This window comes from Pagrus major, chromosome 20 (assembly GCF_040436345.1).
Source record: "Pagrus major chromosome 20, Pma_NU_1.0".
Taxonomy (NCBI): Eukaryota; Metazoa; Chordata; class Actinopteri; order Spariformes; family Sparidae; genus Pagrus; species Pagrus major.
In genome coordinates, this window is record NC_133234.1 from 12,390,033 (window position 1) to 12,417,005 (window position 26,973).

Genomic DNA, 26,973 nt, shown 5'->3' on the forward strand with positions numbered 1-26,973 from the left:
TTTAAATGTGCATTCAAGTAATTTTCACGACACAAAAACACTGATAATGGGCCGGTACTTTATTTACATGCTGCAAAATGTGAGATGCCATTGCCACTGAATGCTGCTGCTTTCACTGTGTCATGACTGCAGTTGTTAACAGAAGACAGGACACATGGCTTTATTTGTATGCCTAAATCCCTACATGCTTTAATTACTGGACTACCAAGCATTAAGTGGAAAATTCATCATTCAACATCTACTGACCTAGCGCACAAATAATCAGAGAGAGAATGAACAGATTCATTAAATTATCAGAATATGATTAAATCACTGAGCAAATAGAAAATGTATGATATAGTAAGAAAAAAGCTGTAAAATATTATAGTTTACAATAATTATTCACATTCAAAGGCTTTACATCTCAATACATACACAACATGGCCCCTGAACATGACTTCAATCCAAATATGATTCATATATTAGAATTTAAATAACACAGAATGAACTAGAGGCTAAACAATAGCCATCAAATAACCTTATACAAGAATAAAAATACAAAAACTGTATCCTAATATCATTGCATTACTTGCTTCAGATTTTAATAATACATCATCTGTACATCACAGTTCTAGTCAGTTACAAGCCAGGTAGAGTATTCCATACACAATGTAACCGACTGCCATCGACTTGATTCAAACAATTTTTCTAACTGGAGGAAAACACCTCTCTAGTGCTTCCTCGACTTTATAGACAGATACAGCAATTTCATCGGTTATTTGGATCAGATAGATATCCTTTAACTGACATCCAACCACATCGAGCCCCGAGCCCCAGGGCCAGAGGTTCCTATTCACCTATACTCCAGTCACACACTGCACACACAGACTCAGCTGAAGGAAGAGGACCTTTGGAAAGGACCTTAAGGTAATATGTCAAAAATTAAAAGCATTATGATAATACATATTGCTAAAACAAGAGCACAAGTTAAATCAATCGCTTTAATTTCTATTGGGCCAAACGTCAGAATGAAAACAAAACAAAACAAAAAAAGGCGGGCCAAGGGGCCCGACGAGGCAGTTCTGCCATCTTGTCCAGGGACAACAGCTTTACTGTGATTGCTTCCGTGAATGATAGTATGTGTATGTGTCTCTGTTGATGAAGGTTTTCTGTTCAGCATGGGGTGGTCAGCACATAAGATTTTGTTTTCAATAGGACGTACTGAAGATGAGCCGACTATCCCACCGAAAAGGAAATTGAAGAATTCACACCACAAAGAAATAGCCAGTGAATGGTACAGAACAGCCAAATCATCCAATAATATTCGCTATGGATGCCAATGCAGTCAAAAATAACCCACCTTTAAACTTGAATAAACTATATCTCCAGTGCCCTAGGAGAGAGAAGCGGACAAGGCTGAGCTACAAAACTGGCCATGCAGGAAAGATAAGCAAGTTATGATTAGGAAGTACAAGCTAGTGGCATGTTTACCCGCCCCCTGTTAGCAATACATCCTCAGTAACGGCAATGGAAGGCTCACACTTATACAGAGACTGATTCAGACCCATGTCTCACTGCAGACCGGCACTCTGCTTTGTTACATCGAGACCTTAATTGGACTGCAATAAGCAAGTACCAAGAGACTTAAAAAACAACTCAAATACCATGGGAACATTTGGGCTCTGACAAAAATATATATAGGATTTGAGTTTGGTAAACGTGTGAGACTGAATCAGCTTACAGTATCTGTTACAACTATGGAGTATATGCATTGAAAGTGGGGCGTGACTACAGCTTGCACGTACGATGTAGGATTAGGATATGGTTTAATTAAGATATCAGGATAGGCTCTGGTTCATAAAAGCTAGATTTTGTGTTATGGTATCATTGAAGCAGGAAACCAGTCCTTGCATTTGAGATAGTCCTAGCGGTACCCAAGCTTGTGTCACTCGACAGGACAAGCTTGCCCTTCTCTTCCCCCCTGCAGAATGTACAAAAAGCAGATGTGCATGGTGGCAGTCTTATCATCCATACATGGAAAATGCAATAGAAGCCTCACAGAGAGCACAAAGAACAAGCAAAGCAACCCTGAATCCAAAGTTGTATTTTTCCCATGGTTCTACTCAGGAAAACAAACAAGGTCTAGATGCCAGCGTCTCTAAGAGTTTGTTTACATTGCGGTGATGAAGGGCACTAAAGAGGGTGTTACTCTGCTCAGTGTTTGGCCTCAGAGCTAAAGAGGAGTGGCCGCCGGAGGAACTGTACTCCTATAGGCCAGGGTTTTGGTGCTTTTGATAGATCTTTCTCCACACTTCCTGGATCTTCTTGCACCATCTGTCAGCATTTCCGCTGGGGTCCATCAAATAGTATGTTCGGTTAGGCTGTAAACATCACAGGAAAACGAAAAAATATATTAACAAAGGTAACCATGAATAAGAAGAGATTCACAACAATGGGCAAGTATCAACATGCTGTGGAGGACAATATACTGGACAGACATCATAATAAACAGTCGTTTACCGTGTGAACAAAGAAGGTTTTGAAGTTCTTGGCCTCAGGGCGTAGCTCTAGGGACCAAGGAATCTCCCCTTTCAGGACCTTGTTGACAGGATCCACATAGTACAGGTGTGGTCCTTCAGTGAGAAGCAGCTGTCTCCGTCTAGCAAACAGACCCTGCAATGGAATGCCACATGTCTCGAGACATCAGTTCACCAACAGAGGGGGCTATGAGGCCAATGAGACAGTCACCACAGCAGGGAATTCCCCTTTACTTCCTTTACACTAGCAGTCAGAGCAATGCCATGGGAAGTGACTTCATTTATGCTGAGCCAACTTCAACTTCAAACCTGTTCACATTTGACTTTGAAACCAATTCCAAATGCAGCTTCTAACTAAACTAATATATATAGCATATATATGTATGTGTATATTATATATATATATATATATATATATATATATATATATATATATAAATGATTACAATTACTACTGTTAATGTTTTTAAATACATGAAACGCAACAAAAATAAAATAAATCCGAATGTGACTCCAAAAAGTTAGGGACGCTGTGTAAAACGTAACTAAAAACTGATCGCAATTATTTCCAAACTAAGTTTTAGTTTTACAAAGTGTTCCTGAGCCCCTCTAGCAATATCCCTCATACAACCATGTGTTTCACAAAGTGGTGAACCTCTGCCCATCCTAGCTTGTGAACCACTGAGCCTTTGGAGGATGCCCCTTTCATACCCAATAATGATACTATCACCTGTAACCAATGAACATGTTTACCTGTAGACTTTCCCAGTCTTTTGTCATCTCTGTCCTAACTTGTTTGAGCCATGTTGCTGGCATCAAATTCAGAATAAGCATATATTTACAAAAATCAATAAAGTTGATGAGGTAAAACATTATATTGTCTTTGTACCTCTGTTAATGTGAGTATATGTCAAACAGGATCAGCATATAATCAAAATCTGTGTTATTTCAGTTTTGATTAGCGTCCCAACTTTTGGGAACCGGGGTTGTTTTCTAAGTATGTAATTCACACACCTTCCGTTTATCCACAGGGCCCATTTTCAGGATCAGGTTATTCTCCACAAACTGGTGCCTACATAGAGAAAAGTGACAGCAGATTACTGACTAACCCTCCATTTCACTTAAACATTCATTTTTTGTCCTCAACAAATATATGAACTGACAGCCAAATACTTATCTAAAACAATACAATTCTGTTCCACATTACTACAAACAATGATTCAGCTTTAAATAAAACAATTAATAGCACTCTAATAGTCACAGAATAACAGGTTGAGGAGTTTGTAACACTGAAGGGGTTTACCAGGGGTTTCCAGTGGTCTGTTTGTCCAGCAATAGCTGCTTCTCTTCTTCAGTGAACTGCAGATCCAGCTCAAAAGAGTTATTGTCTAGGTCGTGGATGTACTGCTCAATGTTGCTGCTGGATCTCTGTGGAGGTGTCGATTCATGTGGCGACAGGGAGTGTGATGAGCTGGATTGGGCCACCTGCATGTTGCTGAACTGGCTCAGGAGGTCATCGTACTGAGATGGGGAAGAAAAGGTATAGTGATGGTTAGAGGAGGACTTGTGGTTTGATCAAAGTTTCAGGGGGAATCTTTTAACAAGGCATCACATTTAAGCAAAGAATGGAAATATATATAAAATATATCTATTATATCTATATAAAAATAGAAAGACCTGAACTGTATTGAAATATCTTACGTTTCCGTAGCAGTCCTCATCATCCTCAGACATGGCTGGCAGGTAGGGGGTGAGCTTGGGAGGTGTCTGTATGTGTAGGTCACTCCAAGAGATAGTGTCGAAGAAGGGGTGCTCCTTCAGAGGTTCGTACCCTCCCATCTCTTCACAGCCAATCCGCTTGGAAGGGTCCAGTGACTGAGGCAAAATAAAGAAACAGATATGACACGTGTTTTTATAAAGTAGAAAAGCACTGCCCTGTCAATAACCAACACCAGCAAAGACAGCTAATATATCGCATTAATGTCCCCACAGATATCAGTAGCATTTAACTGTATCCCACATATATGAATCACGGTACGTCATGACCTACCAAAAGCTGTTTGACCATGTCCTTGGCTTTGGGGAAGAATTTCTCTGGGAATTCATACTCCAGCTTTATTATCTTCTGGAATATTAGGTACTCATTTCTGCAACATGTGAAACACAAGAGAAAAAATAAAAAGGAGACTGTTAAGGAAGTGTACCACAAGTGAAACGTTGTTTGCTGGATGAATATTACTGGGGCAACGTTAATATCATTGCACTTGAAATAACCTTAAACAGTAAACTTTAATGGGAAATAGCAATGCAATATGTTAGGTCATTATTGAAGCAGGAAATAATAAGGATTAACTGAGCTGTGACAACACATCTCCTTAGTACTTACCCAGCTCTGAACGGTGGTAAACCAGCCACCAGCTGATAGATAATACATCCCAAGGCCCAGAGGTCAGAGCTTAAAAAAGAACAGAGAAATAAACTCACAGATTAGGTGATACTCTTCACTGACAAACATAAAAATAGAACAATAATTAGCAAGGTGCATGATGATCAAACTTTATTACCTCTTGCAGGCTGATTTCTCTGTTAGCAGCTCTGGAGACACATACTGTGCTGTTCCAACAAAGGAGTTTGCTCTCGCTGCCAAACAATGGAAATAAATATTAAATAGACATTAATAACTTCATACTGCTTACACAAAGTAAAATGTTACATTCATGTTACTAATACACTTGTTATAGTTTATGCTGAAACGTGATAGTAAAATCAAGATTGTCATTATACCTTGTTTACTGTCTGATGATAACTGTTTTGCTGTCCCAAAATCTGTTATCTGGATGTGCATGTCTTCACTCAGAAGAATATTCTCTGGTTTCAGATCTCTGAAATGAAAGAACAAGTTGTAACATATGGGGAGAACAAACACTTCACATAAGGAAGGATTTAAATATTAGTGTGGATAAAACAAAGTCTTACCTGTGTATTATCCCCTTATTGTGTAAGTATTCTAGAGCACAAACTATTTCAGCTGAGTAGAATCTAGTACAGGTCTCATCAAATGAACCAATTTTGCGAATGTATTTCAGGAGCTCTCCATTCTTAGCGTAGCTGAGACCAAAATCTGAGAAAAGTTAGTTAAGGAACACTGTGATCAAAGCTTGTTTGTTACACAAAAACAACTGATCAGTTATTAATATACAACATGACAAATTGGACTTGTTAAAAGGATACACAACTTCTCATCATCTTGAAATGTGAAGTAGAGTTTGACGAAGAATGGGTGATCTAGATTTGACATCAAATCCCTTTCTCTTTTCACGTACTGGGCTTTGTTCTCCTTCATAATATGGCGCTTCTCTAAAATCTTAACTGAAAGAAAGAAAAGAAAATGTTTAGGATACCATAGTAAAAACACATCAAGCAACTTTTCCATATTGATAATAGAGTGAAAAAGCAAATGCATTATTACTTACTTGCATATTCTTTCCCCGTTACCTGCTCTCTTGCCAGGACAACCTTTGAATAAAAGAAAGGAACAAAATATAACATGGCATTTTACTTTCTTGTCGGACTTGAGAGAAAATCTAGTAACTCTAAGGGCCTGTTTTGTCTATTCACCGCAAATGAACTCAGGATGACTCATCCCAGTACATTAATCAAAAGAATGCTAGCATGTAGCAACATCTACCCAGGTATAATTTAAAAGTGGAATGCAAGTTACATACCGTAGAGAACGAGCCCTCTCCCAGTATCTTGCCGAATTTGAAGTCCTCCGGCTTCTTCTTGCGTGGCTGAGGGGCCTGGACAGCCGGCTGCGTGCGGAGGTCTGAGCCCTGGCTGCTGGCAGACGCTCCTACAGCACGGGCCTCTGAGGCTGAGCCCTCCATGCTGGGACAGTGGCTACTGCTTGCGCCTGGGATAGCAAGTGGCGAGCAGGAGTCAGGGTGGTTTCTTACCATTGATGGATGCGAACAGGAACAGATGACAACGCTGGGCTGAATGGGCACAACATCATACTGAAACAGAGAGGAAACCATATAAATATACCAGTCAGAGGGATGAAGTTATAGTAGTTATGTCCACATATGATTTAAATAATGTATCTTTATTTAAGAAATATGTGACTTCTAGCATCCTGGTCTAAAACTGTCAAAATATACCTGTTAATGCTTTCAAAAACAACTACTGAAAATACATGATTCATCCCTTCATTGTGACTAACAGATGCTTAGGCCAACTATATAAAGGAACCATATACAAGCTGGGAATAAATATTAGAATATAACAGTGAGAACTGTTCCCAACATCAATTTGTATAAAGAATATCCATTTCAGTTTTGAACTGGGATTTTTAAGTATTTTCGTCACCATTCAAATTTAGCAAATGCATTTTTTTAAACATTATGTGAAACCCCCTTAAATAAGATGACACTATAGTGATAGCAACAAATAATAATAATTAGGAATTTCCCAGGCCAGCTTAATTCATACAATTTGTTGCAGCAGACAAACAATATATTGCACTACAGGACATTACCCAACCTATGCCACAGAATTTGCATATAACACAAACAGGAGCTATACCTCCGGTGACCTGGATCATATTAGACTTTCCAATGTCACTGACTTAAAGGAAATCATAACTTAAATATACAATTTGAAGTGAGACCACTTGAGGAGCAAAGTCTAAAATTGATAAGGACATGCAACAACTCTTGAAGGAGCCGCGTCTGAGCCTGGTGGTCCCACCCTCCAGTGTTTAAGTTGTAAAAACAAAGTTACCGCTTTCATGTGACAGCTGTACTTACCACCACAACTGCTCTTAACTCATCAAATTTGTATGTACATAGTGTGCGTTAGCTGCCATGTCAGGTTGACTAACACTGACGAGTAACCCACCATATGATTGCTGAAAACTTTAAGACGACATACAGCGACAGGTTGTGCTTCCCAACAAACTGATGCCTGTACCAAAGTTAGTTATTTTTAACTTGCCGAGCTGCTGCAACACTCAGTGCTGATGTTATTCAGTTTACAAGTCAGTTAGTGTTAGTTAGTTCAGTTGGCCTAGCTTCTTCTCATTCAAAACCAAGGTGTGGCCATTTAGCTGCCTTATCCGGACTTAACTGTATTGTTATCAATAGGTCGAATAACTAGCTATTGACAAATTACTACTTGTAAAACGCCTTATTATTGATAGATATCGTCAGCTAACGTTAACCTAACCCTGAGTACTCGGGAAACAACAGGCCTGTGCGAACTTTCTTTGCTAACTAACGCTGCTAGCAAGCTAACGTTAGCTCCTGCTGCCTTGTCAAATAATGCCGGCCATCACTGACAGCGAGTTATAAACTTAACGCTAACAGCCAGTCAATTAGCTAGCGTTAACGTTAGCAAGCCAGGTAACATAAGTAACTTCTAAACCTTCTGCCATTTTCACGTAACCTTACTTAATCATGTTGAAAGTTAGAGTGCCAACACTAATATCGAAATTTGAAAGTTAATGGGTTGACACGCAAACTAAACAACGTTAACCTTAAAAGCTATCTTCTAACCAAAAGGTAGAACGCAATAAAGCTAATGTTAGCTTGTTAGCAAGCAGGAGCATCGCTCGAAAGCGCGAACATGTTTAGCTAACGTCAGCCAACAGATAACGCTAGTGACCAAGGGGAAATGGTCATACATCCTATAAAACTGATAGCAAGCACTGGTAAATGCTAAGTCAGTACCGAATAATTCGATGAAACGTTACTCATGAATGAAGCCAGGTGTTGGACAACCTCGAGTAACGTAGCAAACATTAGGTGTTGTGTTAGCCAACATTAGCGAGCTAACGCTGCTAGTGAGTCGTAACGTTAAACGATCTTTTGCGGCTAGCACCGCTCTTCAAATGAAGGCCCGACGTAACTATTTGTTGTCAAACAGCCGCCACACTGTACATTTTCAGCACCGGCTTCGAACTGTTATTGACGTTAAAGTTGCAACACTTACCAGCTGACTTGTAGCTCTTGCCATGGGAGTTTTCCGCGAGTATTTATTTGGAATAAAATAATTAGAGAAGCTCCAGTAATGGCTGCCTCTGCGCCTTCATTTTCGAGCTGTGACGTCGTTCCACAACAATGTTACCGCAGGACAGCAGAGGAGAGTCCCGCTGTGTCCGCCCCCCTCGCCACATTTACAACCTACTGAACTTCATCTTGCTGATAGGGACTGAGTCAGGCGGCAGCACTGTTTTTTTTTTGGATATTCAAATACAACAGTAAACGTGGCATACAAAACTTATGTTAGCGCCGGTGTGTTTTAGAGTAATACAGCTGCATGGAGAGGTTCATCTACAGGTCTTTAACACCGTTTAACCAAACTTTTCTGTGAAGGCAGCTCGACCTCACTCAGCCCACGAGTCTGCGTTTACCGACCGTTTCTTTATCCATCAAACCCACTGAAACTGATCACAATGTACACCTTAAATTAAATGAAAGTCACAAATATTCATTTATTAAGTCTGTTTACATCAAAAAACATACAATTAATGAGATTTTTTTTTCTCATTCTTTTGTTCACTTGTACAAAATGTGATAGCCCCAAAATATCCCTCAGTTTATGTAGGAGACAGAAGTGTTGAAAAGGTTTTCCAGTCCTCGTAGTAAAAGACTCCATAGATGAAACAGGACTTTATTGTGATGACTTTCATACAGTCTCTTCCTCTTCATCGCGCAATGTTCCTGACTCAGTGTGACTCTCTGTTTTTTCATCTTCTTCTTCTTCGTCATCCTCTGAGGTGTCCGTGTCCTCACTGGATTCATCATCTTCAGGGGCACTAAACAAAGAAATGAGTTTGATCAACTTAGTAGCTACACTCACTTGGCATTTTCCCCGCAATAAGGGCTTTTTTTTATATTAGCTGATGATGGGTCACTGTATCAAATTTAAAGTTGTATAAAGTGACATACTACTTCAAAAACAAACTGATAATTAATTTATCAATATATGCATTACTACAAGATTTGCAAACTGCTCATCTGAGAGATTATCTCTCTCTGACCGAAGTTATAAATTGCTTACCACAGTGGTCTGTTGAGGTTTCTACATTCTACTCCCGAGTTAACATCAAATGGATCTGCGAATGAAATGGATGATTACCTTTAATTAAGATGAAAATTGCTTCAGCAATAGAGGTCATAACTCAGCAAACAAAATGCACCCTTCTCTGTGTACAGGGAAAATGTACAGAGATGCTGGAAACAATTAGCCAGGTCCAGACTTCTGAATCACTGCCCACATCTCTGATTTGTTCAGCCTTTCAAATGAAATCAAATTAATCAAAATCAAATGTACAAAGTAATGAAAAATGGCAATTCCATCTGATAGTAGACTATCGAGTCTAGGAAACAATGCAAGGAATGTTCACATCAGTGTTTAAAGTTTTGGAGAAAGCTAGAATTATGAAAACACAATCTACAGTGAGCTTTATTTTTTAATGAATCATGTTACTCGTAATTAATTATTAAAACTTAAAAGCCTTAAGAACTGTTTAACGATTTTCACATCCTGCATGAGAGCAGAGTTTCCACATAACAATTTGCCAGTGGTGAGTCACCATAGAAAAAAAACCCAAAAGAGTGTTGGAGCTACAATGAAATACAATAAAAATTATTACATTTTACTCCAATTTCCCTAAAATGTTACTCATGATTCAGCCATTTTTGAGAAGAGCTTTCACCATAATAAAGTTTAATAAATATGAGCTATTTGAGGGCTACAAGTTGCACATAAAGCCAAACCAAGACTAAAATAAGGACAGATGTGGGACTAAAACCCCAATGACCCCAACCACCTCTGCTACACAAATATGTGGGGAAAACATTGGATAGGACCCCAGTTACTTTCTGCCCCATTTTTACCAAACTCCTCCTCCTCTGGTTTAGATGTGAGAAAATCCTTTTCAACAGAGAGCAGCTCCTCCTCTGACTTGCAAGCAGCGTAGCGTTCCAGCAGAACCTTATTGAGATCCAGGAACACTTCTCCCCACTTGAATTTCTTCAACAAGAGCAGTGCTAGTTCTTCAAAACCTGCAGAATCAGATACAATATGCTCGAACACCATTGCTGTAACTTGGAACAGAATACAAAAGAAGCCTGGAAGGCAACACTGTGACAGAAGCTGAAGCCTTACCCACAATGCAGAATGTGGCTGCAAAAGCCTCCACACAAGACAATTTGCAAGGTTTGCCGTAGTTGACGGGGTTCGCGGCTACGAGGTATGGCAGTAACCTGGGATGAGTCCCGACCATCTTATTGAAGGGAGTCTCCTCCAGTTTGGCCCAGGAACAATCGATCACTGCAACCCCACTTTGAGCTACAATCTCTCTGTGCATTTAGTAAAGAAAATTATAACAAAACAAATAGTCATGGTTTAATGGTGATATAATTTTGATAGAACATTAATCATTTTAATTTGCTATACAATAAAAAAAGGTTAATAATTGGTGTTTGGGCCTACAGATTAAAAAAAATGCTAAATTAGCTTGGTATTGTTTCATTTCATTACGAAACATGCTTCTTTGACTGTTGATCAGACTAAAACGAATCTATCAACATTATAGGTTAAAATAATAACTGATCAATCTAAAAAATAACAACTGGGTGAACTGTTATATGTGGCAGCTGATGGTTTGTCTTATGAATGTGTTATAATAATATAAAAATGTTCAGATTCTCTGAAGGCTGAAGATTTTACACAGTCTACACACCCGACTCTACACACCTGTCTGCTGGCGTTACATACTTAGTGCCCATCGGACTAAGTATGAGTCCATTAAATCTCTGACTGAGGCGCAGATTGCGTACGAAGCCCTTGCGTACCAGCTTTCTGCCAGTGCAGCGTTTGGGATCACAGTGACCCAACTCCCACATGGCGAGTGGACAAGGCAGTTTCACCTGAGGAGCCTCTGCTCCCTCCTCTACGTGAAGACTTGCTGAAAAAGACAGTGACAGAGGATAAAGTGTAATAACAATGTGGGTGTCAACAATTTTACACAAATAGGAGGTGCTTATACTTGCAGGGTTTTCATTTATTGTTTACTTACTATATACTAAAGCTGACATTATTGGCCCATCACAAATAAATCAGTATTGGCGTATAAATCGTCCCATATGAGTCTAGATTAAATCTTTTTTCACAGAACATAAAGAAAACATGCCTAGGGTAATTTATAATTATGAAATTCCCAGTAAAGTTTACTCTTTCAGTGCAGTGATAAATATCGGCTGATGTATCGATATCGATACTTTTTTTGCTCTCTATTATCTGTAATGTCCCCAGAAATACAGTATCAGTCGGGCTCTACTATATAGAGGTACAATACAGAGGTGCTATTATACAGAGGTGGTGGGGGTTCATGTTTCAAACCAGCTTATTTGAAAGAATGAGAACAGCCAACATTATTATAACATTAAGAGGTTAATACTTAAAGGCCTTATTGCCCCTAACAGAAATGTCATGTAAATCCTATATATCCCTTGTAAAGTATATCATTTAGCATTTTAGGCAAGAAAACTTTTGAACTATTTTAAATCTCGGTCTTCGAGCCAAATGAAGAATATAAAGCAGTTACAATATATGTTTGGATTACAGATAGTGTAATACATTACCTTCAAAAGCAGTGTGCATTTCTTCTGTAAAAGCCTCTACGGATTTCCCCTTCATTTTGTGCCTTCTGTCTTTGCCCTTGGTGTCAGGACGCACAAACTTGCCCTGTTTCTTTCGTCCCATGTTGCAACCAGTGGAAAGCTAGTTAGCTTCTGTCTGCATTCAAACTAACCAGCATCTGTTTATTAGCTCTGCTCTGACATGAGCTAGCTAGCTATCCCACTGACACCAGCTGAAAGGCAACGTTTCGTGGTTATATACGCGTACACAATTTACAAGTTTAAATATGTTATTACAATACAACACGTGTTAGCCTCCGTTTAACCTGCACTGCTGTACATGTCTTTTTAGATACAGTTTACTCGGTTTTGGCTACTTTATATCGTGGAAAGCACGTCGTAGCCCGATGTGAATGCGCATGCGCTGTTCTTATTTTGATCACGTGGCATGTCACCTGACAACGAGCACCAAACCAGGAAATGTAGCTAGAAAGCCACCGAAATACACATTTTAAACACTGAAACATCAACCATGCACTGTTTCTGTAAGGGAATACATCATCTATTAAGGCTGTGGATGGTCTGCGTGTCTATTTTCAGTAAGTGCCTCTATTTCCGCTCTGTGCGCAGTTTGTTTTAATTCATTAATACCAAACCAGATGGCACATCATTTCGTAGTGGTATGTAAATATCTAATAAGTTGAGTCTGATTTCGACTTGTTTTTGTTTTTTGACACAGTAAACCATGGATTTGCCGGAAAAATGAAGATAGTCGAGGAGCCAAACACATTTGGGTACGTTTAGCTGAAACATTTCTGTCACCGTGTGCAGCGTGTTGACATTAGCTCCTCTCTGACTGACGTCCTGTGCTTCTGTCTTTAGGTTGAACAATCCCTTTCTGGCTCAGGGAAGCAGACTGCAACCTAGAGTGACCCCATATCCAGTGTCTGGTAAATAGTCACTTCCATCCTACATTTAATGTATGTTGATCATATTGACTAAAAGTCATCAAGGGACTTTATGTTAATCGATTAATCACTGAGTTCACTTCTCATATTCATTCCTCCAGGCCCTGCACATCTTCATCGGCTTGCTGGAAAGTGCTTCAGTTTGACAGAGTCAACGTAAGTATTTTACGTCACATATCAAGCTCACATGATACCTTATGATTGTTGGATTCATGTACATCATGAGTGTCTGGGAAAAAAATCATTACATGGTATTTATGTGCCTGGTCCTTTTGCAGGTATAAATATGAATTCTGTCCATTTCACAACGTCACCCAACACGAGCAGTCATTTAGATGGAATGCATACAGTGGGATACTGGGGTAAGATTCAGTTACCTTAATTGTACAGATCAGTATGAGAATAAGCTGTGGGTTTGTTTTAAGAGCAGCCTTTTGTTTGTTCCTAACAGGATCTGGCAGGAGTGGGAAATAGTAAACAACACTTTCACAGGCATGTGGATGAGAGACGGGGACGCCTGTGGAACCAAAAGCAGGGAAACAAAGGTCAGTGTGGTTTTTAACATATTCTGGTTGTCATTTAACAGCATAATGAATGAAACCCTAAGCAGCAACTACAGGTCTAGACTAGCCTCAACATTTAATTAAACACAAAGAGTCACCCCCGAGCCATTTCAAACAAAACTCTCTAACCAACACATCATCTCAACATCATTATACACAATTAACAATTTGTTGTGTAACTTGTTTCTTGTCATGTTTCTGTAGGTGATCTTTGTTTGCAGTGCAAGCAGCAAGCTTGCTCAAGTCTCAGAGCCCAGTACTTGTATTTACTCGCTAACCTTTGAGACTCCACTCGTTTGCCATCCACATTCTCTTTTGGGTAAGGTACAATCTTACAGAGCAAAACACTAGTGTAAGTCAGTGTTAATATTGATATCTCATCAGTTGTATGCTCTTTTAAAGTGTACCCTACACTGAGTGAGAAGCTGCAGAGGGAATGGGATGAAGCTGAGCAGGCTCGGTATGACGGTTATATTACTGAACAGGTAAAGAAATAAAATGATCACTTGCAAGCTGATGAAATGTCCAGACATACTTTCCACAGTCATCCAAATTCAGATATATATAGTCCTTTGATACTTTACCTTGAAAACTCTATTGTAATTTACATGTCAAAGCGCAGCCCTTTAAAGTTAAAAGTGCAGTATGTAGAATTCTAGTTTAAACCATTAAAAAAGTAACTAAAATGATCAACAGAATGTGAAGTAATGACAGTTTTGACATTACGTTGAGGATATCTTTGTATTGTGTTGCAGAGATATCTGTTGAAATTAGCATGCTACCTAGTTAGCCCCTAGCCAGTTTGTACCTCGAGGTGATAGTCCGATAGTAAACAACACCATCACTGCCCCGGCGCACCAAGCTCCCAGACCAGGCATAGTCAACTAATATGCCCGCTAGCTGCATGTTTAATTGAGCTTACTAGCTTACAGCAGCTACAGTTAGCAGTAGTTAGCGGTTACCTTGGCAATATGCTGCCCCCTCTTTGTTTTGAAAATGAATTGGACAGATTGGCAATTCTTATATATTGCACCTTTAAGAAATGTATGTGATGGTTGTGTCCACTAAAACACAATGTATTTTTTTGTCTGCAGGGATACAACAATCTTTTAAGGGATATTTTTGAGGATGCCGGTCTTCTGAAGAGCCAAAAAGTGAAGATAAAGCTGCCAGAAGTTGCAGCAGCTTCAACAGATACACACAACTCTTTACAGAAATGTACAGAGGTGTGCATATTTATGTACTCTTCCAAATAATATCCATGAAATAGCTTAAGATGTGTGACAGAAATGTTATATTCTCTTCATATATTTTTTGGTACAGGATTTCCAAAAACAGAGAGATGAGGTTGAGAGACTGCGTGCTCTCCTCACTCAACACAACATTCCTTTTGATTCAAAGCCAAGTAAGTGAACACAACTATGCTGCCGTAACTCATTAGGTTATATACAGTGTCTGTCAAAACTTTGAAATCATTTTTATGTGCAATATCTTTGCTATATTTTGTAGATGAAGCAAAAAGCACAGTGAGTGCAACAGCTAAGGACCAACACCTAAGAGGAGACATCGGCCTTTTTGACCCACAGTGAAAATCTCCTTCAGTCACCTTCTCCATTTCTGTGGATTGACTGCATCTGAAGATTTTGATGGTCAACGTGAGCGACAAAGACACTTGCTGGACAGTATTGCCATTGCTTGTAACAACACCAAAAGTTAATTGTGAACTAATTATTGGATTTCAATCTTGTTGGAGTTCATCAGACCTTTCGTTTTTAGAAGAGTTACGGCACTCAGCTGCTCTCTCCTATCAAGTTCTGTAAACATGCAACATATTGTGAAAAACATGGTTTGAAGAGAAGATGGAAAGTTTTGAGAGGGGACAAACGTTTAATGTATTCATGTCCCAACATTTGAGTCTTCAGCAGGTTGACAAACTGTGGATGACTTGTGCCAGGTTGGAGGCACTAAAAGAAAATATCAACAAAGAGTACAACATCTACAAAAGTATAACTGGACTTTTACAAATGGACAGGACATAAAGAATTGTATTAAATGGCTAAAAAGTGATATCATGTAGCTTGATACACTGAGAATAACTTTTTAAAATGTACTTGGAATATAACATGTATTGTATTTGGGTGTATTTTTATAAATCCAGGACGTGATGTCACCAGCATTCAACCACATACAGAGACTCAGTTTCCTTCCTGAAAAGTCTGTAACCTGAATTAGAAGTCAAACATGTGCCTTTGTAGTGCAGGAGGCCTACAATCTCCCTGATCCTGCAGCCAGTACTGGCAGCTATTCCTGTACTGAATGTATATCTGCTTTGAGTACAGAGGAGATATGAATTAGCGGATAAACGCAAACCTCAAATGCACGTGTTTGGAACATGAAATCCTGGGCTGGAAGGAGTTATTGCAACATAGTTAGTTATGAAACCAAAACATGTTTATCATGCTTATACCCTGTGTTGATGAGAAAAGTTATTCTCATCAGTGACTTCACAGATTATGGGCTTTGACAGGTACAAACATGTCTAGACTACAAACATTCCTGAGACTTTTAACTCCAGCAGTCTCTCAAGCTTTTAGTATCATCTTTAGGGATTCACAACTCATCTGTCCTTACTGGTAAAACTGGACTGAATTCTTCATGTTTGAAATTGGAAGAAGTTGTGAAAATGATCCACTGTCCCACAGGGTACTATTGTATGTACACTGAGTGTATAACTAGCAATGAATAAATCACATGTAAGATTTCAGTTTTTATAAAATGATTTTGGTCATTGATTCCTACATGGCAACAATATAATAACGTCAAGAAATAGAGAAGAAAAAGTAATGTAGACACTTTAAAATGAAAGATATGTGAGTAATACTGCTAATTTAATCAAAAGTCATCCTTTCCCCAAAGGACCTCTCCAAAAAAAAAAACGACTTATAAAACAAGCTTCAGTCCTCACTTGAGACCAGGGCAATAATCCAGTCCACTGATCAACAAACATGTTTCAGTCTTTTTCTGGTGTCCGTCTTTGATGGCGGTGGGTTCAGGAGAGCAGCTGGATAACTTCTCTGGCTCTGTGCGCCCTCTGCTGGACAGCTCTGTCCTCTGGTGCTTGTCCTGACTCTTCAACAAGGGCCATGGCCTTCTGCACTGTGGTGTCTCTGGCTCCTCCACGCAGCCCCTCCAGGTACTGCAGCAGCACGGAGAACTTGTCATCTGGAATCTGACAACGAGTATTTAATTTATCACATTGCACAAATCCTGTTGTCTGTTCATTAATTACATATTACAATTGTTTTTGTCTAATAAATGTGCAAGTAAGTAAATAATTAATAAGTCTTTGTAGTAAATGTACACTGTTATTGAACAGCAGCTCAAGAGAGCATCTTTCAGGGCAGTTCATAAATATTGACACTGCGAAAACTACACAGATTATGAGCTTTCTAATTAAGTTTTCGTAGATTCACCTTTTTATTCTACAGAAGTGTTAGTAACAGCTCAACCATGCTCTAAACATCAGCCTTAAAGACGTGTTATTCTTTCTGAATGGTGATCAAATAGAAAGCCATGAAGTGGCTCTGAGGTCAGCACCTCTCACTCTAAAACTCAGCTGTGACAAAAGAAAAAAACCCCAGTCGTCAAGCGCTCACGCATGCTAATTTTACCTTTTCGGAGTCGAACATGTGCTGCAGTAACCACGTCTGCCTGGTCTTCTGAAACTTCCACTCCGTGCGGTTTTCAGCCCAGCTGCAAAGTCAAGGCCAGAGTGAGTTGTAGGTGTTGGCTGCAGCATTACATCTGAGTTATTATTAGCTGGCTTTTTTTTTGGCTCGCTAAGACGTTATAATAACCATCATTAATAGCTGGTAAATGTACTGTTAATTAACTTTAATTATTTCACTGTTAGCAATGAAATGCTTTATAAACCGTTTATTAAGCAATTGTTTATTGTGAAGTTGCAACTGATTTTTATAATACTTTGTAATTGGTTTATAAATACTGTGTAGTTCATTTACAAACATTATTTGGCTGGCCATTAGAGTTGTAACTGATGATTATAAACCTTGACAATTGCTTGATAAATGGCAAAACAGTGAACTACTAAGTAATGTTTATTTAACTGTAATTAAACTATTTATTGATATGCTTATTATAAAGTGTTAGCTAGTGCTCCATGTATTTTGTTCCCTGAAACTATGACAATCTCAAAAACACTGTATCATACATTCCCACAATGCAACATGATAGCATCTTTCCTTAGACTCTGCCTGATGAACACAAACATCTTTCAAACTCCCCCAAGTCTGTAACAAAACTTTCAGTTTCGCTTATACAGGCCGAAATGACGATCAGGGTTATTTTCTCAGAAGCACCTCACAGCTACAGAGGATATTGGTTTCACAGGCTGGGTAGAACTCTTAATGACTTGTAAACTGACCTTTATATAACAATCTCAACCATAACAAACACATCTCAAAAACATCGCATTTGCTCTCGTTTCTGTTGTGAAATGTTACAAAGGCAGTAAACAAAAGGCTTCAAGATAGCCAGCCTGTGACCATTTTTGTTCTTCTGTATCCATATCATGGCTTAAATATGAGAGATAAACATCGCATACTGTATGTGCAGTGTTTTTGTGTCATCTACTCCTTGCATCCTGGTTAAAGGTTAAATATATACGATTTTACACATCAATATAGCGGCAAACAACTATTTGCTATGTGAAAAAATAATCTCTAAGCATTTCTGTTCTTTGGTTTTGTAGCTGGTCTGGTCGCATGTCCATGCATCAACATGGCTTCCATGTTCTAATCCAACATCTAGTTGCAGTGAATGCTGTGTATTTCACCTTGAAATGGATACATACAGGCATATGGTTACTTTGCACCTATGGCTTCTCACAAAAAAAACATGATGACATCATTAGCAGGATGTCCTGTGCTAAATAAGAAGAGCAGATCTTACCAGGTGAGGTAATCTAAAGCCTGCTGAGGTGCGATGGGTCCAGATGCTTCCATCTTCTTTTGGGTCTCTCCCTCTGCTTTAAGCCTGTTCTTCTCTTCCTTTTTCAGGATCTTCTTCATCTTCCTCTCCAGGACCCGTCTCTCATCGGGGGTCAAGTCCTCCTCTCCCTCCAGTACGTGTGCCTCCTCTGGGCGACGGGGTGGATCAGAAGTCTGTCACGGGCAAAGCAAAACAAAGGCTCATGGGAATTATCTACGCAAACAGACCTTCCTTCGTAGACCCTTATCATTTTGTCTGTTCGTGTGAAACTGTTATCAAGCATCATTAAATAACTCACACGGACTGTGATTGGATGATAAGAAAAATATTGCAACAATCTTTACACTTTTGTTTGGACTATTTCCTGACAATTTCAATTATATTGCAGTGTTCTGGGTCAGTTCATTGTGTGTTAAATGAAAGTATGATTTCTGCTGACTAAAAAACAAATGTGACATTTTGTTGTTCTGAAAGCACTTGTTGAATTTTGATCACTTCCTGTTGCGCTGTGGCTCAGAGGGACGTTTCCTGTATCTACAGTTTATGAGGTCAGCATCACACACATTGATTCTGTGTGGTGAAGTTCATTGTGGTGCTGCAACATCCCCTCAGCGTTGCATTTGAAGCACTCACGCTAGTCACGACACACCTTTTCATTTTTTTTTTATAACAACCACTTGTTTTGCCACACATCCAGGTGTGTTTTGATGAAATTTTGAACCAAAACAAACCTGGATTTCAGTTTCATGTTGGAAGACAACATCACCACAGAGATAAAGAAGAAAAACATTTTAACTTTTTATGATCAGCCTGTAGTCACCACAGCACAACTTAAAGAGTGCATTTAACTCTCAGGGAAGTTAAACAAGGGTCTCAGTGTGCCCTCTGATTTAACGGACCTCAGTCTGCATGGTGATGAAAAAAAAAAAAAAAGAGGGAGGGGAGGAAAAAGATTTTGATCACATGGCCACGAAGTCATCCTGAAAGTATGCTGGCGGTGTATTTGCCCACAGAAATATAAAAGCCCTCCACAGTGAGTGATCGTGTCCATGCGTCGAGCATCATTTTCAGAGCTTTGAGCCGATCGGCAGCGTCGTGCTTGTGGAAACTAAACAGAAGACGAGCGGGTGGTGAAAGCAAAAAAAAAATGGTAAGTGGAAACATGTGTTTTTACTGAGCAGGCAGTTCCTCAAAGAGGAACAGACAAAGACTTGCCCGCAGGGACGTGTGGTGTGGAGATTTTAGAAACAAAAGACATTTAATTAAATCTCAACAGTGCTATAGATATTTTAAGAGATATAAAATGATGTCCCCCAGTTGACTTCAAATTTTTGCTAAACGCTGAATTCATTTAGGAAGGAAATGTACTATATTTTGTAAGAGTGTGTTCCTGTGGAACTCCCATGTAATGATTCACAGGCTGAGCAATAGTAAACAGTTTAAAATGCATACAAAACAGCTTTACGCAATGCACTTCCACTTGTTTCTGTGCACTCAAAAAGCAGCTGATTCAGTGACATCAAGTCAAACTTTTACCCACATTATCTGATCTTTGTTGCTAGTTCAGTAGATTTCTGTTCATCCTCTGATGCAAGGAAATGTTTGTCAAACAGTGGTGGGTGATGCCTTAGAGAACAGGATCTCATCAGTGGGTGTTTTCTCTTTTCACTTCCAGTCTAATCAGAGCACCTTGTTCCCCACCGAGTGGAGCACCACACCTCCGTTTAATGACAGTTCCACCGTCATGGACGCCGTCTCCACTCAAACAGTCTCACCGTTAGATGTAATCGCAGCCAATGACATAACTTCCAGAGCAAACTATGTCTACAGTTTATTGGCTGGGCTGGGCATCATTGCAGGCTGCTTCCTGCTCTACAGCTTCATCCAGACCTACAGAGCCCAGAGACGGCTGGCCTGGCTCGACTCCCTGCTCTGGGCCTTTTGTGGCTTCCAGCTGCTGCTGCTGCTCCTCTCTCTGCACGCTGTGGCCTACAAACCTGACTACCTGCATACCACAGGTTTGGGCTGTGCCGCGCTATCATTCACCATCAACACGGTCTCTCTGAGCGGCCTCTTGGTCTTGGTTCTGATGGCTTACGTCCTAACTCTGGATCCACCATCCCACTCCCTACTGAGGAAGCCTGTGGTCTGCATGGCTCTGGTGATCCTGACTTCTGTTCTGATTTCTCTGCTGCTGGCAGGGCTTCGTGGACCCCACAGTAGTCTTCAGGAGAAAGGTGTTTGTTTTATGGATCTAGTCAGTGCCGGTGTTTCATATGCAGGTGCAAGGTTCTGCCTGGCTTTTTTGATTCCCTACATCCTCCAGCTGGGACTTCTGATAGGCGGCTGCGTCCGGCAGTGGAAGTCTAAAGGACGGTTCCTCTCCGGCTCTGAGGAGGGTCCTGTGTTCCTGACGGTCACCGTGGTCGTGTTTTTCTGCCAGCTCTTCTACAGTGTGGCGCTGGTGAGAGGAGCACAACTCCTCTCACCAGGGATGAAGGAGCTGGTCCCCCGTGATCGAGCGTTTCTGAGCGTGGCCGAGTTTGTGCTCTTCTCTGGGAGCAGCGTCAGCCTGCTGCTCGTGCTGCTCATGCACAGGCCGTGTCGAGAGAGTCTCCACGGAGTGTTTCGGCAGCTGAGGGACTGCTGTCGAAGCCCGGGGCACACACAGCCCAACAGGAATATCATAGCTCCCCACATCGAGATCACAGACACACTGCAGGACATCGAGTCGTAGAGGACGAAAACTCTCTTAGACAAAACTCTATTAGAAAATCTTCTGATGCATTGAATTAAAGACTTTGGAGATCTGATGTATGAACCATATTACTCTAATTTTTTTTTAAATGCTGTTGTTTATTTTGCTCCAAAGTAACAATGTAAATATTTTATATACAGGCATTCTCTTTTTTACTGTTTCCAGTGACTAAAAGATTGCAAATATCATTTCTTTTTGTACATTCTTATTTCACAAAAAAATAAATATTGTGCTGTACATCTTCAGAATTGTGGACTTTTTGATTCAGTCTTTATTATGGCTGCAACTATTATTCATATTTATAATATGATTATTTTCTCTGTTGACTAATCTGTCAATTATTTTCTTGATTAATCGGTTAGTTGTTTGGTCTATAAAATGTAAGAAGATGGTGAAAAATGTTGATCAGTGTTTCCCAAAGCTCAAAAATTGTTTTGTCCACAACCTCAATATATTCAGTTTACTGTCATAGAGGAGGAAAGAGAGCAATTAATCAATAAACAAAACAGTTGGCAATTAATTTAATAATAGCCAACTAATCCAGTAATTATTGCAGCTCTACTCCTTACTGATACTACTATAAGTATATGTTTATATAGTTATAAATAAACTACTATGAATAAGACAGTTAAAAAAGGACTTTTCTGTCAGTGAAACGCACCTCTTTTCTTGAAAAAACAGGCCCTGTTTGCATTAACATGATTTACACAAAGGCCCATTCAGACAAAATGCCTGGAAAAAGCTCTGTAATTCCCAGAATGCCACATAGGAAACATTTAGTCAAAGAAAATAACAGTCAGGTTCTAAGTTTAGTCCGACAGAGTCAATATTCTTAATGTCATTATTTTCGAAAGCTGTTAAAGAAACAACAAAAGCCACAAACAAGTGACACTCTGTGAACTTTACAGCTCCTTTCAAGAAACTGACGGGCACCAGTTCCTGGAATAACTGACCTGCATGGATCACATACTGCATCGGTGCCAACACAGAGTGGCACAAAACCCATGCACCAGTAGGAAAATTAAAACAGGAGCCAGGTTGCATAAGATGTTGGCGTCGTGTGAAATGTCAGACCACATTCACACAGTATAAAATCATGGTGGCGATACTTAAGATCTAAATATATGTCACAGAATCATTAAATGCAAGATTTAATAAATGAGAGCATCAACTTCAGTCTCAAACAGGTGCCTGTGAACCAAAACCAAAAGCTAGATAAACTGTGTTTTTATGTCTTAAGGACTCTGAAACAAAAAGAGTGAGACTATCCCGGCCTGTCCTTCATCTTGTTTTGTGTAAACATACTGTTAGTCTGACGCCCATATTTATATATTTTAACATTCTACAATAATACTTGTGTCCACACTTCAGTGCCCGTGTTGACAAGTTGGCTCCATGTACCAACATGACATAATTATTTATGCAATAAAATAATTCCATAGAAAAATACATAGGTGATGTTCAATATGGCTACTTATTGAGTTGCTAATAAACTCAATAGTGGCTATGATTAAAAATAAATAAGTGTTCATGTTTGGCTAAAGAGATACAGTTTTGTGTGTGCGCATGCATGCATAGTGTGTTTGTTTTTCTTGCTGTGATGGTGGGTGGCACCGTAACCCATCTGTAGATGTACTGTGACACCTGCTTTCATAGTCACCACCATAAGGACAGGGTGGATGACAAAGACCATGATGCAGTGCAAGGAAGTTTGAGTTTTGAGGTAAGTTTAAGCTTTATAATATTAATGTCAAAGTATGTATCACAAATTAATTCCTTCCGATGCAAGCTGACTAACAGTGTTTTAAAGTACCTTGATTTTACCTTGATTCTTATGCCTTTGATAGTTGACAGTAGAGAGACATAAGGGAACAAGTGGAGAGAATGAGAAAACTGGTTGACACGTTAAACCCCTAGACCAGGGCTGCCCAAAGTGGGTCAAGGTTCGATTTGGCCTGCCAGATGTTTGTAGTGAAAAATAAATCAATAATTTGTTTTTTTTTAAATATAAAATAAATTTTCCATATGTGCCATTTTATTTTTTGTGACGTAGAAATGTTCTTTATATATGTAAGATTCCTAATTATTATTTGCCATAACTTGAGGACTGCAGGCCAGGCAGTGTGACTTTTTCGAGCAGTCAAATTAGGGAACTTGGGATCTTCTTACCATTTTGCAACTAAACAACAATACAACAGAGGTTTGCTTTTGGCCTGATGCCCACCTTTTAGTTTTAGTTGTGGCCCTCCAAGAGAAAAGGTTTGGGCACTGTATTTTCATGTTGTTCAATCCTTCTATTTGAATAGTTGCTTTTGTTTTTACCTACTGTTTTTTCTGAAACCTTTTTAAGAAAGGTGCAACTCAAGTAAATATTATTATTGACTACCAAGGCACCCCACTATTACAAATTCGTATCCTCATAATGAGCTAGAAGACCCAAAAGAAGGATGCATCTTAATTGTGCAGCATTCTTCATATTCAGTCTGAAATACATTTAAAAACTGCAGAAAATCTGACATACTTTCCAGAGCCACAGCAGAGCAATAAGATAATGATTAACAACATTGTTTTTGTAATTGATCTAGTGTGATGATCTTGACTGCCATGGTATATGACGTTTTCTAAGGGTCAGTATAATCACTTGGGTATGTAACATATAAACAAGAAACATCCCTAAATCTAATGTGTGGAGATTATGGCTCAATAAAGTCTATTCATTCACTGAGAAGCTGAAATCCAACCTTTGACTTACTGGCTTCTCCTCTCTGTCTAGGACAAAAAGTGGCCATCAACTCCTCTATATATCCACGAAGACCACTGAGCAGAAAGAGGAAACACATGGCACAAGAGAATCCACAGAGGCTAAAAACCCTTTGTAAAACTATGGCATCTTAACACAAGATCAACACAACAGTAGAATGCAGACATGACCATGTATGTGAACTACGGGGTCGACACTGAAAATAACTTGACTGTTCAGCGGAATAAGACACATATGGCTTCAGAGAACCATCAGCATTATATTATCAGTGTCTTCCTCTCCGGCTTCTATATAATATTCCTGTTCCCTGTTGGCTTCTTTGGGAACATCCTTATCTTATTGGTCAACTTGGACAACAGGGGCCGCCTGTCAGCCCCGGACCTCTACTTTGTGAACCTGGCCGTGGCCGACCTCGCACTGGTGGCTGACTCTCTGATTGAGGTGTTCAACCTGAAGCAGGGCTACTACGACATGGCCGCCCTCTGCACATTCATGAACCTTTTCCAGCAGGTCAACATGTACAGCAGCGTGTTCTTCTTAACCTGGATGAGCTTTGACCGGTTTGTCGCACTGACCGGCCTCATGGGTCGCAGCATGTCGCGGGCACGTCTCAGCTGCTGCCTCATCTGGGTGGCTTCTTCTTTGTTCACCGTGCTTCCTTTTGCCATAGCTCAAGGGCAGCACGCTGGAGATCTCCACTTCTGCTTTGCCAACGTGACACAGATCCAGTGGCTGGAGGTGATGCTGGGGTTCTTGCTGCCTTTCTGCATATTGGGGCTCTGCTACTGGAGAATAGCACAGGTACTCCAACGCAGCCAGAGGGACTCACAGCAGAAGCCTCGTAGGCAGAAAGCCCTGCGGATGATCTCAGCTGCTGTGTTAATCTTCTTCCTCTGCTGGCTACCGGAGAACGTGTTTATAAGTGTTCACCTTCTGCGAAGTGACACAGACGGAGGCCACACACTGAGGCAGGACTACCCCCTGACAGGTCATGTTGTCAGGCTGGCGGCCTTTTCCAACAGCTGCCTTAACCCACTCATCTACAGCTTCCTCGGGGAGACCTTTCAGGACAAATTGAGGCATTTTATCCAGCAGAAGAGCCTGCGGGCCAAACTGCACAGGTCAGCCTCAGGGAGATCCATCTATGAACCAGCTGCAGGCATCCATGCAACATGCGACACAACTAGCCAGTCCACACATTAAACCACTAACATGGTTCCACAAACTGTTATACTTCCCTCAAATAAATGGCAAATGCATATAAAAAGGTCACACCGATAATAGATCACGTGTGTGTGTAAAGACAATGGGTTATGTAAAAGCAAGGAGTTCAGCTTTTGTGTGTTGAATAAGTTATTTAAAAGTCTTACCTCTGTTTGCTCTGTCTTTTGTTTCTTTTTGCGTTTCTTTTCCTTTTTCTGTTTTTTATCATTAGCTGTGATCATCTCATGAGGAATCTGTACTGGAGCCTCCTGAATGAAATAAACATTCATTATTTTTACACATTTTCAGGCTGTGTCTTCTAAAAAAAAACACAAAAAAAACATGCACATGTACAAGGGACTGTGCTGCTCACCTCCACCTCCATCTTTTTCCTTTTCTTTTGTACTTTAGTGTCCATCACCTCTTCCACATGCTCTTCTTTGGCAACTGAGCTCAGCTTCTTCCTTTTAGGTGGATTTGTGCCCAGTTTCAAAGATTTGTCTTTGGCCATGACTTGATTTTCTCCTACAAAGACACATTCATGTTATTAAAAGAACAATACACAGATATTCTGTATGCTGTATTAAACAGACAGACAACAAGCCTTAGAAACTGAGGAGGATGAGTGCTTCTTTCTAATTTGTTGTATTAAACATCTCATGACACTGACAAGGAGAAACAGAAGAACAAATTGGCTTCATGTGCTTTTGAATCTAAAAACTGCACAACAAGTATAATTGCATGGCTATCTCTTTATTCCCAGATTTATCCTACTATTGCTGATAGTCTCCATGGACATGATTCAATAAAGCAATATGCTCAATTTCACTGGAAAAACGGTTTTTCACAGCCCAAAACACAAATGTTACGCTTGACATTTCATTTCAGCATCCGACAAATAAAAATGCCATAAACAATAAAAATAAACTCTGGACCAAACATTTTTTCTATCACACTATTCTGACGTATACATTCACTTACTTGATTTGAGAAAAACGTGCAAAACTCTGGGAAAGCACACACAACGAGCATGGGAACTCAACCAGGAAGTGATAACGCCAAGGGGAAGCGTGATTGGACGGATATCTCTCTCTGTTTTGTGATTGGTCGACGGCCGTGACTGCTTCAAAGACCCTCGAAACAGGACACTGTTGAAGTGTAAAAAATATAAAGCAGCTGTTACTAATGCCTGAAATTTCACCAAATACTGAAATTAAGGTTAAAAGTTATCGTTTGACCTTGGTAACAGAAAATAATTTAATCTCAAGGCCCATTTAGTAGCTGGGAAAAATGGAAATTTTATCAACTACATGTCCATAACAACTGGGCAAACTCTGTCTACTAAAAAAGCTCCTGAACAGACTCTACTTCGGCTATTATGGCAAATAAAAATCTAATAATTGTCTAATAATTTTAGCAAAAAAAGAATAATAATAATATTTATCTTCGATGAAATAGCTTGACCAATTCCGAAGAGTGGTTTTAAACTTTCCTCTACATTTTAGTGGAACTTAAAACCGGCGTGCAACGGCGGCACCCGGAAGGAA

The 26,973-nt window shown here is 39.8% G+C and overlaps 6 protein-coding genes across 7 annotated transcripts; 3 read left to right on the plus strand and 3 right to left on the minus strand.

Annotated features, from left to right (window-relative positions):
* Nucleotides 1–44: 44 nt before the first annotated feature.
* pdpk1b (3-phosphoinositide dependent protein kinase 1b) lies at nt 45–8,629 on the minus strand. Of its 2 annotated transcripts, none has more exons than XM_073489490.1 (14): nt 8,508–8,629; nt 6,242–6,532; nt 5,990–6,032; nt 5,748–5,885; nt 5,493–5,637; nt 5,301–5,398; nt 5,081–5,156; nt 4,903–4,971; nt 4,567–4,663; nt 4,218–4,391; nt 3,820–4,037; nt 3,531–3,588; nt 2,500–2,652; nt 45–2,360 (listed from the first exon to the last, which is right to left on the minus strand). In XM_073489490.1, exons 1-14 carry the CDS (start codon nt 8,529–8,531, stop codon nt 2,247–2,249), a joined length of 1,698 nt encoding a protein of 565 aa, XP_073345591.1. In that variant the 5' UTR covers nt 8,532–8,629; the 3' UTR covers nt 45–2,246. The 2 variants fall into 2 exon arrangements, with proteins under 2 accessions (XP_073345591.1, XP_073345590.1); XM_073489489.1 differs by lacking the exon at nt 8,508–8,629 and adding an exon at nt 8,246–8,304 and having other exon boundaries at nt 160–2,360.
* Nucleotides 8,630–8,984: 355 nt separating this feature from the next.
* On the minus strand, nt 8,985–12,585 carry tsr3 (TSR3 ribosome maturation factor). Its single transcript, XM_073489661.1, has 6 exons — nt 12,167–12,585; nt 11,280–11,490; nt 10,689–10,882; nt 10,418–10,585; nt 9,579–9,633; nt 8,985–9,333 (listed from the first exon to the last, which is right to left on the minus strand). The coding sequence occupies exons 1-6, from the start codon at nt 12,285–12,287 to the stop codon at nt 9,204–9,206; spliced, it is 879 nt and encodes a 292-aa protein (XP_073345762.1). The 5' UTR covers nt 12,288–12,585; the 3' UTR covers nt 8,985–9,203.
* Nucleotides 12,586–12,633: 48 nt separating this feature from the next.
* gnptg (N-acetylglucosamine-1-phosphate transferase subunit gamma) lies at nt 12,634–16,458 on the plus strand. The gene is made up of 11 exons (XM_073489710.1): nt 12,634–12,762; nt 12,903–12,957; nt 13,046–13,113; nt 13,233–13,287; nt 13,410–13,493; nt 13,583–13,676; nt 13,899–14,013; nt 14,097–14,179; nt 14,789–14,920; nt 15,018–15,099; nt 15,204–16,458. The coding sequence occupies exons 1-11, from the start codon at nt 12,696–12,698 to the stop codon at nt 15,281–15,283; spliced, it is 915 nt and encodes a 304-aa protein (XP_073345811.1). The 5' UTR covers nt 12,634–12,695; the 3' UTR covers nt 15,284–16,458.
* chlsn (cholesin) lies at nt 16,449–26,499 on the minus strand. Its single transcript, XM_073489711.1, has 6 exons — nt 26,408–26,499; nt 25,800–25,951; nt 25,594–25,695; nt 18,666–18,877; nt 17,366–17,447; nt 16,449–16,923 (listed from the first exon to the last, which is right to left on the minus strand). Exons 2-6 carry the CDS (start codon nt 25,935–25,937, stop codon nt 16,744–16,746), a joined length of 714 nt encoding a protein of 237 aa, XP_073345812.1. The 5' UTR covers nt 25,938–25,951; nt 26,408–26,499; the 3' UTR covers nt 16,449–16,743.
* On the plus strand, nt 19,750–21,710 carry LOC141015579 (uncharacterized). The gene is made up of 2 exons (XM_073489708.1): nt 19,750–19,854; nt 20,380–21,710. Exons 1-2 carry the CDS (start codon nt 19,852–19,854, stop codon nt 21,439–21,441), a joined length of 1,065 nt encoding a protein of 354 aa, XP_073345809.1. The 5' UTR covers nt 19,750–19,851; the 3' UTR covers nt 21,442–21,710.
* On the plus strand, nt 23,150–25,581 carry LOC141015581 (G-protein coupled estrogen receptor 1-like). Its single transcript, XM_073489709.1, has 2 exons — nt 23,150–23,185; nt 24,236–25,581. Exon 2 carries the CDS (start codon nt 24,389–24,391, stop codon nt 25,424–25,426), a length of 1,038 nt encoding a protein of 345 aa, XP_073345810.1. The 5' UTR covers nt 23,150–23,185; nt 24,236–24,388; the 3' UTR covers nt 25,427–25,581.
* Nucleotides 26,500–26,973: the final 474 nt, after the last annotated feature.

What these genes read in the sequence shown, in the direction of transcription:
- pdpk1b (XM_073489489.1), bottom strand. Translation starts at nt 8,272, where the DNA reads ATGAGTAACGTTTCATCGAATTATTCG. An exon ending in ATCATCAGACAGTAAACAAG is followed by an intron (nt 5,157 to 5,300) that starts GTATAATGACAA and finishes ATTGTTTGGCAG; the next exon opens with CGAGAGCAAACTCCTTTGTT. An exon ending in GCCCTGTGGATAAACGGAAG is followed by an intron (nt 2,653 to 3,530) that starts GTGTGTGAATTA and finishes ATTCCATTGCAG; the next exon opens with GGTCTGTTTGCTAGACGGAG.
- tsr3 (XM_073489661.1), bottom strand. Translation starts at nt 12,287, where the DNA reads ATGGGACGAAAGAAACAGGGCAAGTTTGTGCGTCCTGACACCAAGGGC. An exon ending in AATGCACACTGCTTTTGAAG is followed by an intron (nt 11,491 to 12,166) that starts GTAATGTATTAC and finishes TGTCTTTTTCAG; the next exon opens with CAAGTCTTCACGTAGAGGAG. An exon ending in ACCAGAGGAGGAGGAGTTTG is followed by an intron (nt 9,634 to 10,417) that starts GTAAAAATGGGG and finishes TTTCATTCGCAG; the next exon opens with ATCCATTTGATGTTAACTCG.
- gnptg (XM_073489710.1), top strand. Translation starts at nt 12,696, where the DNA reads ATGCACTGTTTCTGTAAGGGAATACATCATCTATTAAGGCTGTGGATG. An exon ending in GACCCCATATCCAGTGTCTG is followed by an intron (nt 13,114 to 13,232) that starts GTAAATAGTCAC and finishes TCATTCCTCCAG; the next exon opens with GCCCTGCACATCTTCATCGG. An exon ending in GCATACAGTGGGATACTGGG is followed by an intron (nt 13,494 to 13,582) that starts GTAAGATTCAGT and finishes TGTTCCTAACAG; the next exon opens with GATCTGGCAGGAGTGGGAAA.
- LOC141015581 (XM_073489709.1), top strand. Translation starts at nt 24,389, where the DNA reads ATGACCATGTATGTGAACTACGGGGTCGACACTGAAAATAACTTGACT.
- chlsn (XM_073489711.1), bottom strand. Translation starts at nt 25,937, where the DNA reads ATGGCCAAAGACAAATCTTTGAAACTGGGCACAAATCCACCTAAAAGG. An exon ending in AAAAGACAGAGCAAACAGAG is followed by an intron (nt 18,878 to 25,593) that starts GTAAGACTTTTA and finishes TGCCCGTGACAG; the next exon opens with ACTTCTGATCCACCCCGTCG. An exon ending in GCTTTAGATTACCTCACCTG is followed by an intron (nt 17,448 to 18,665) that starts GTAAGATCTGCT and finishes TTGACTTTGCAG; the next exon opens with CTGGGCTGAAAACCGCACGG.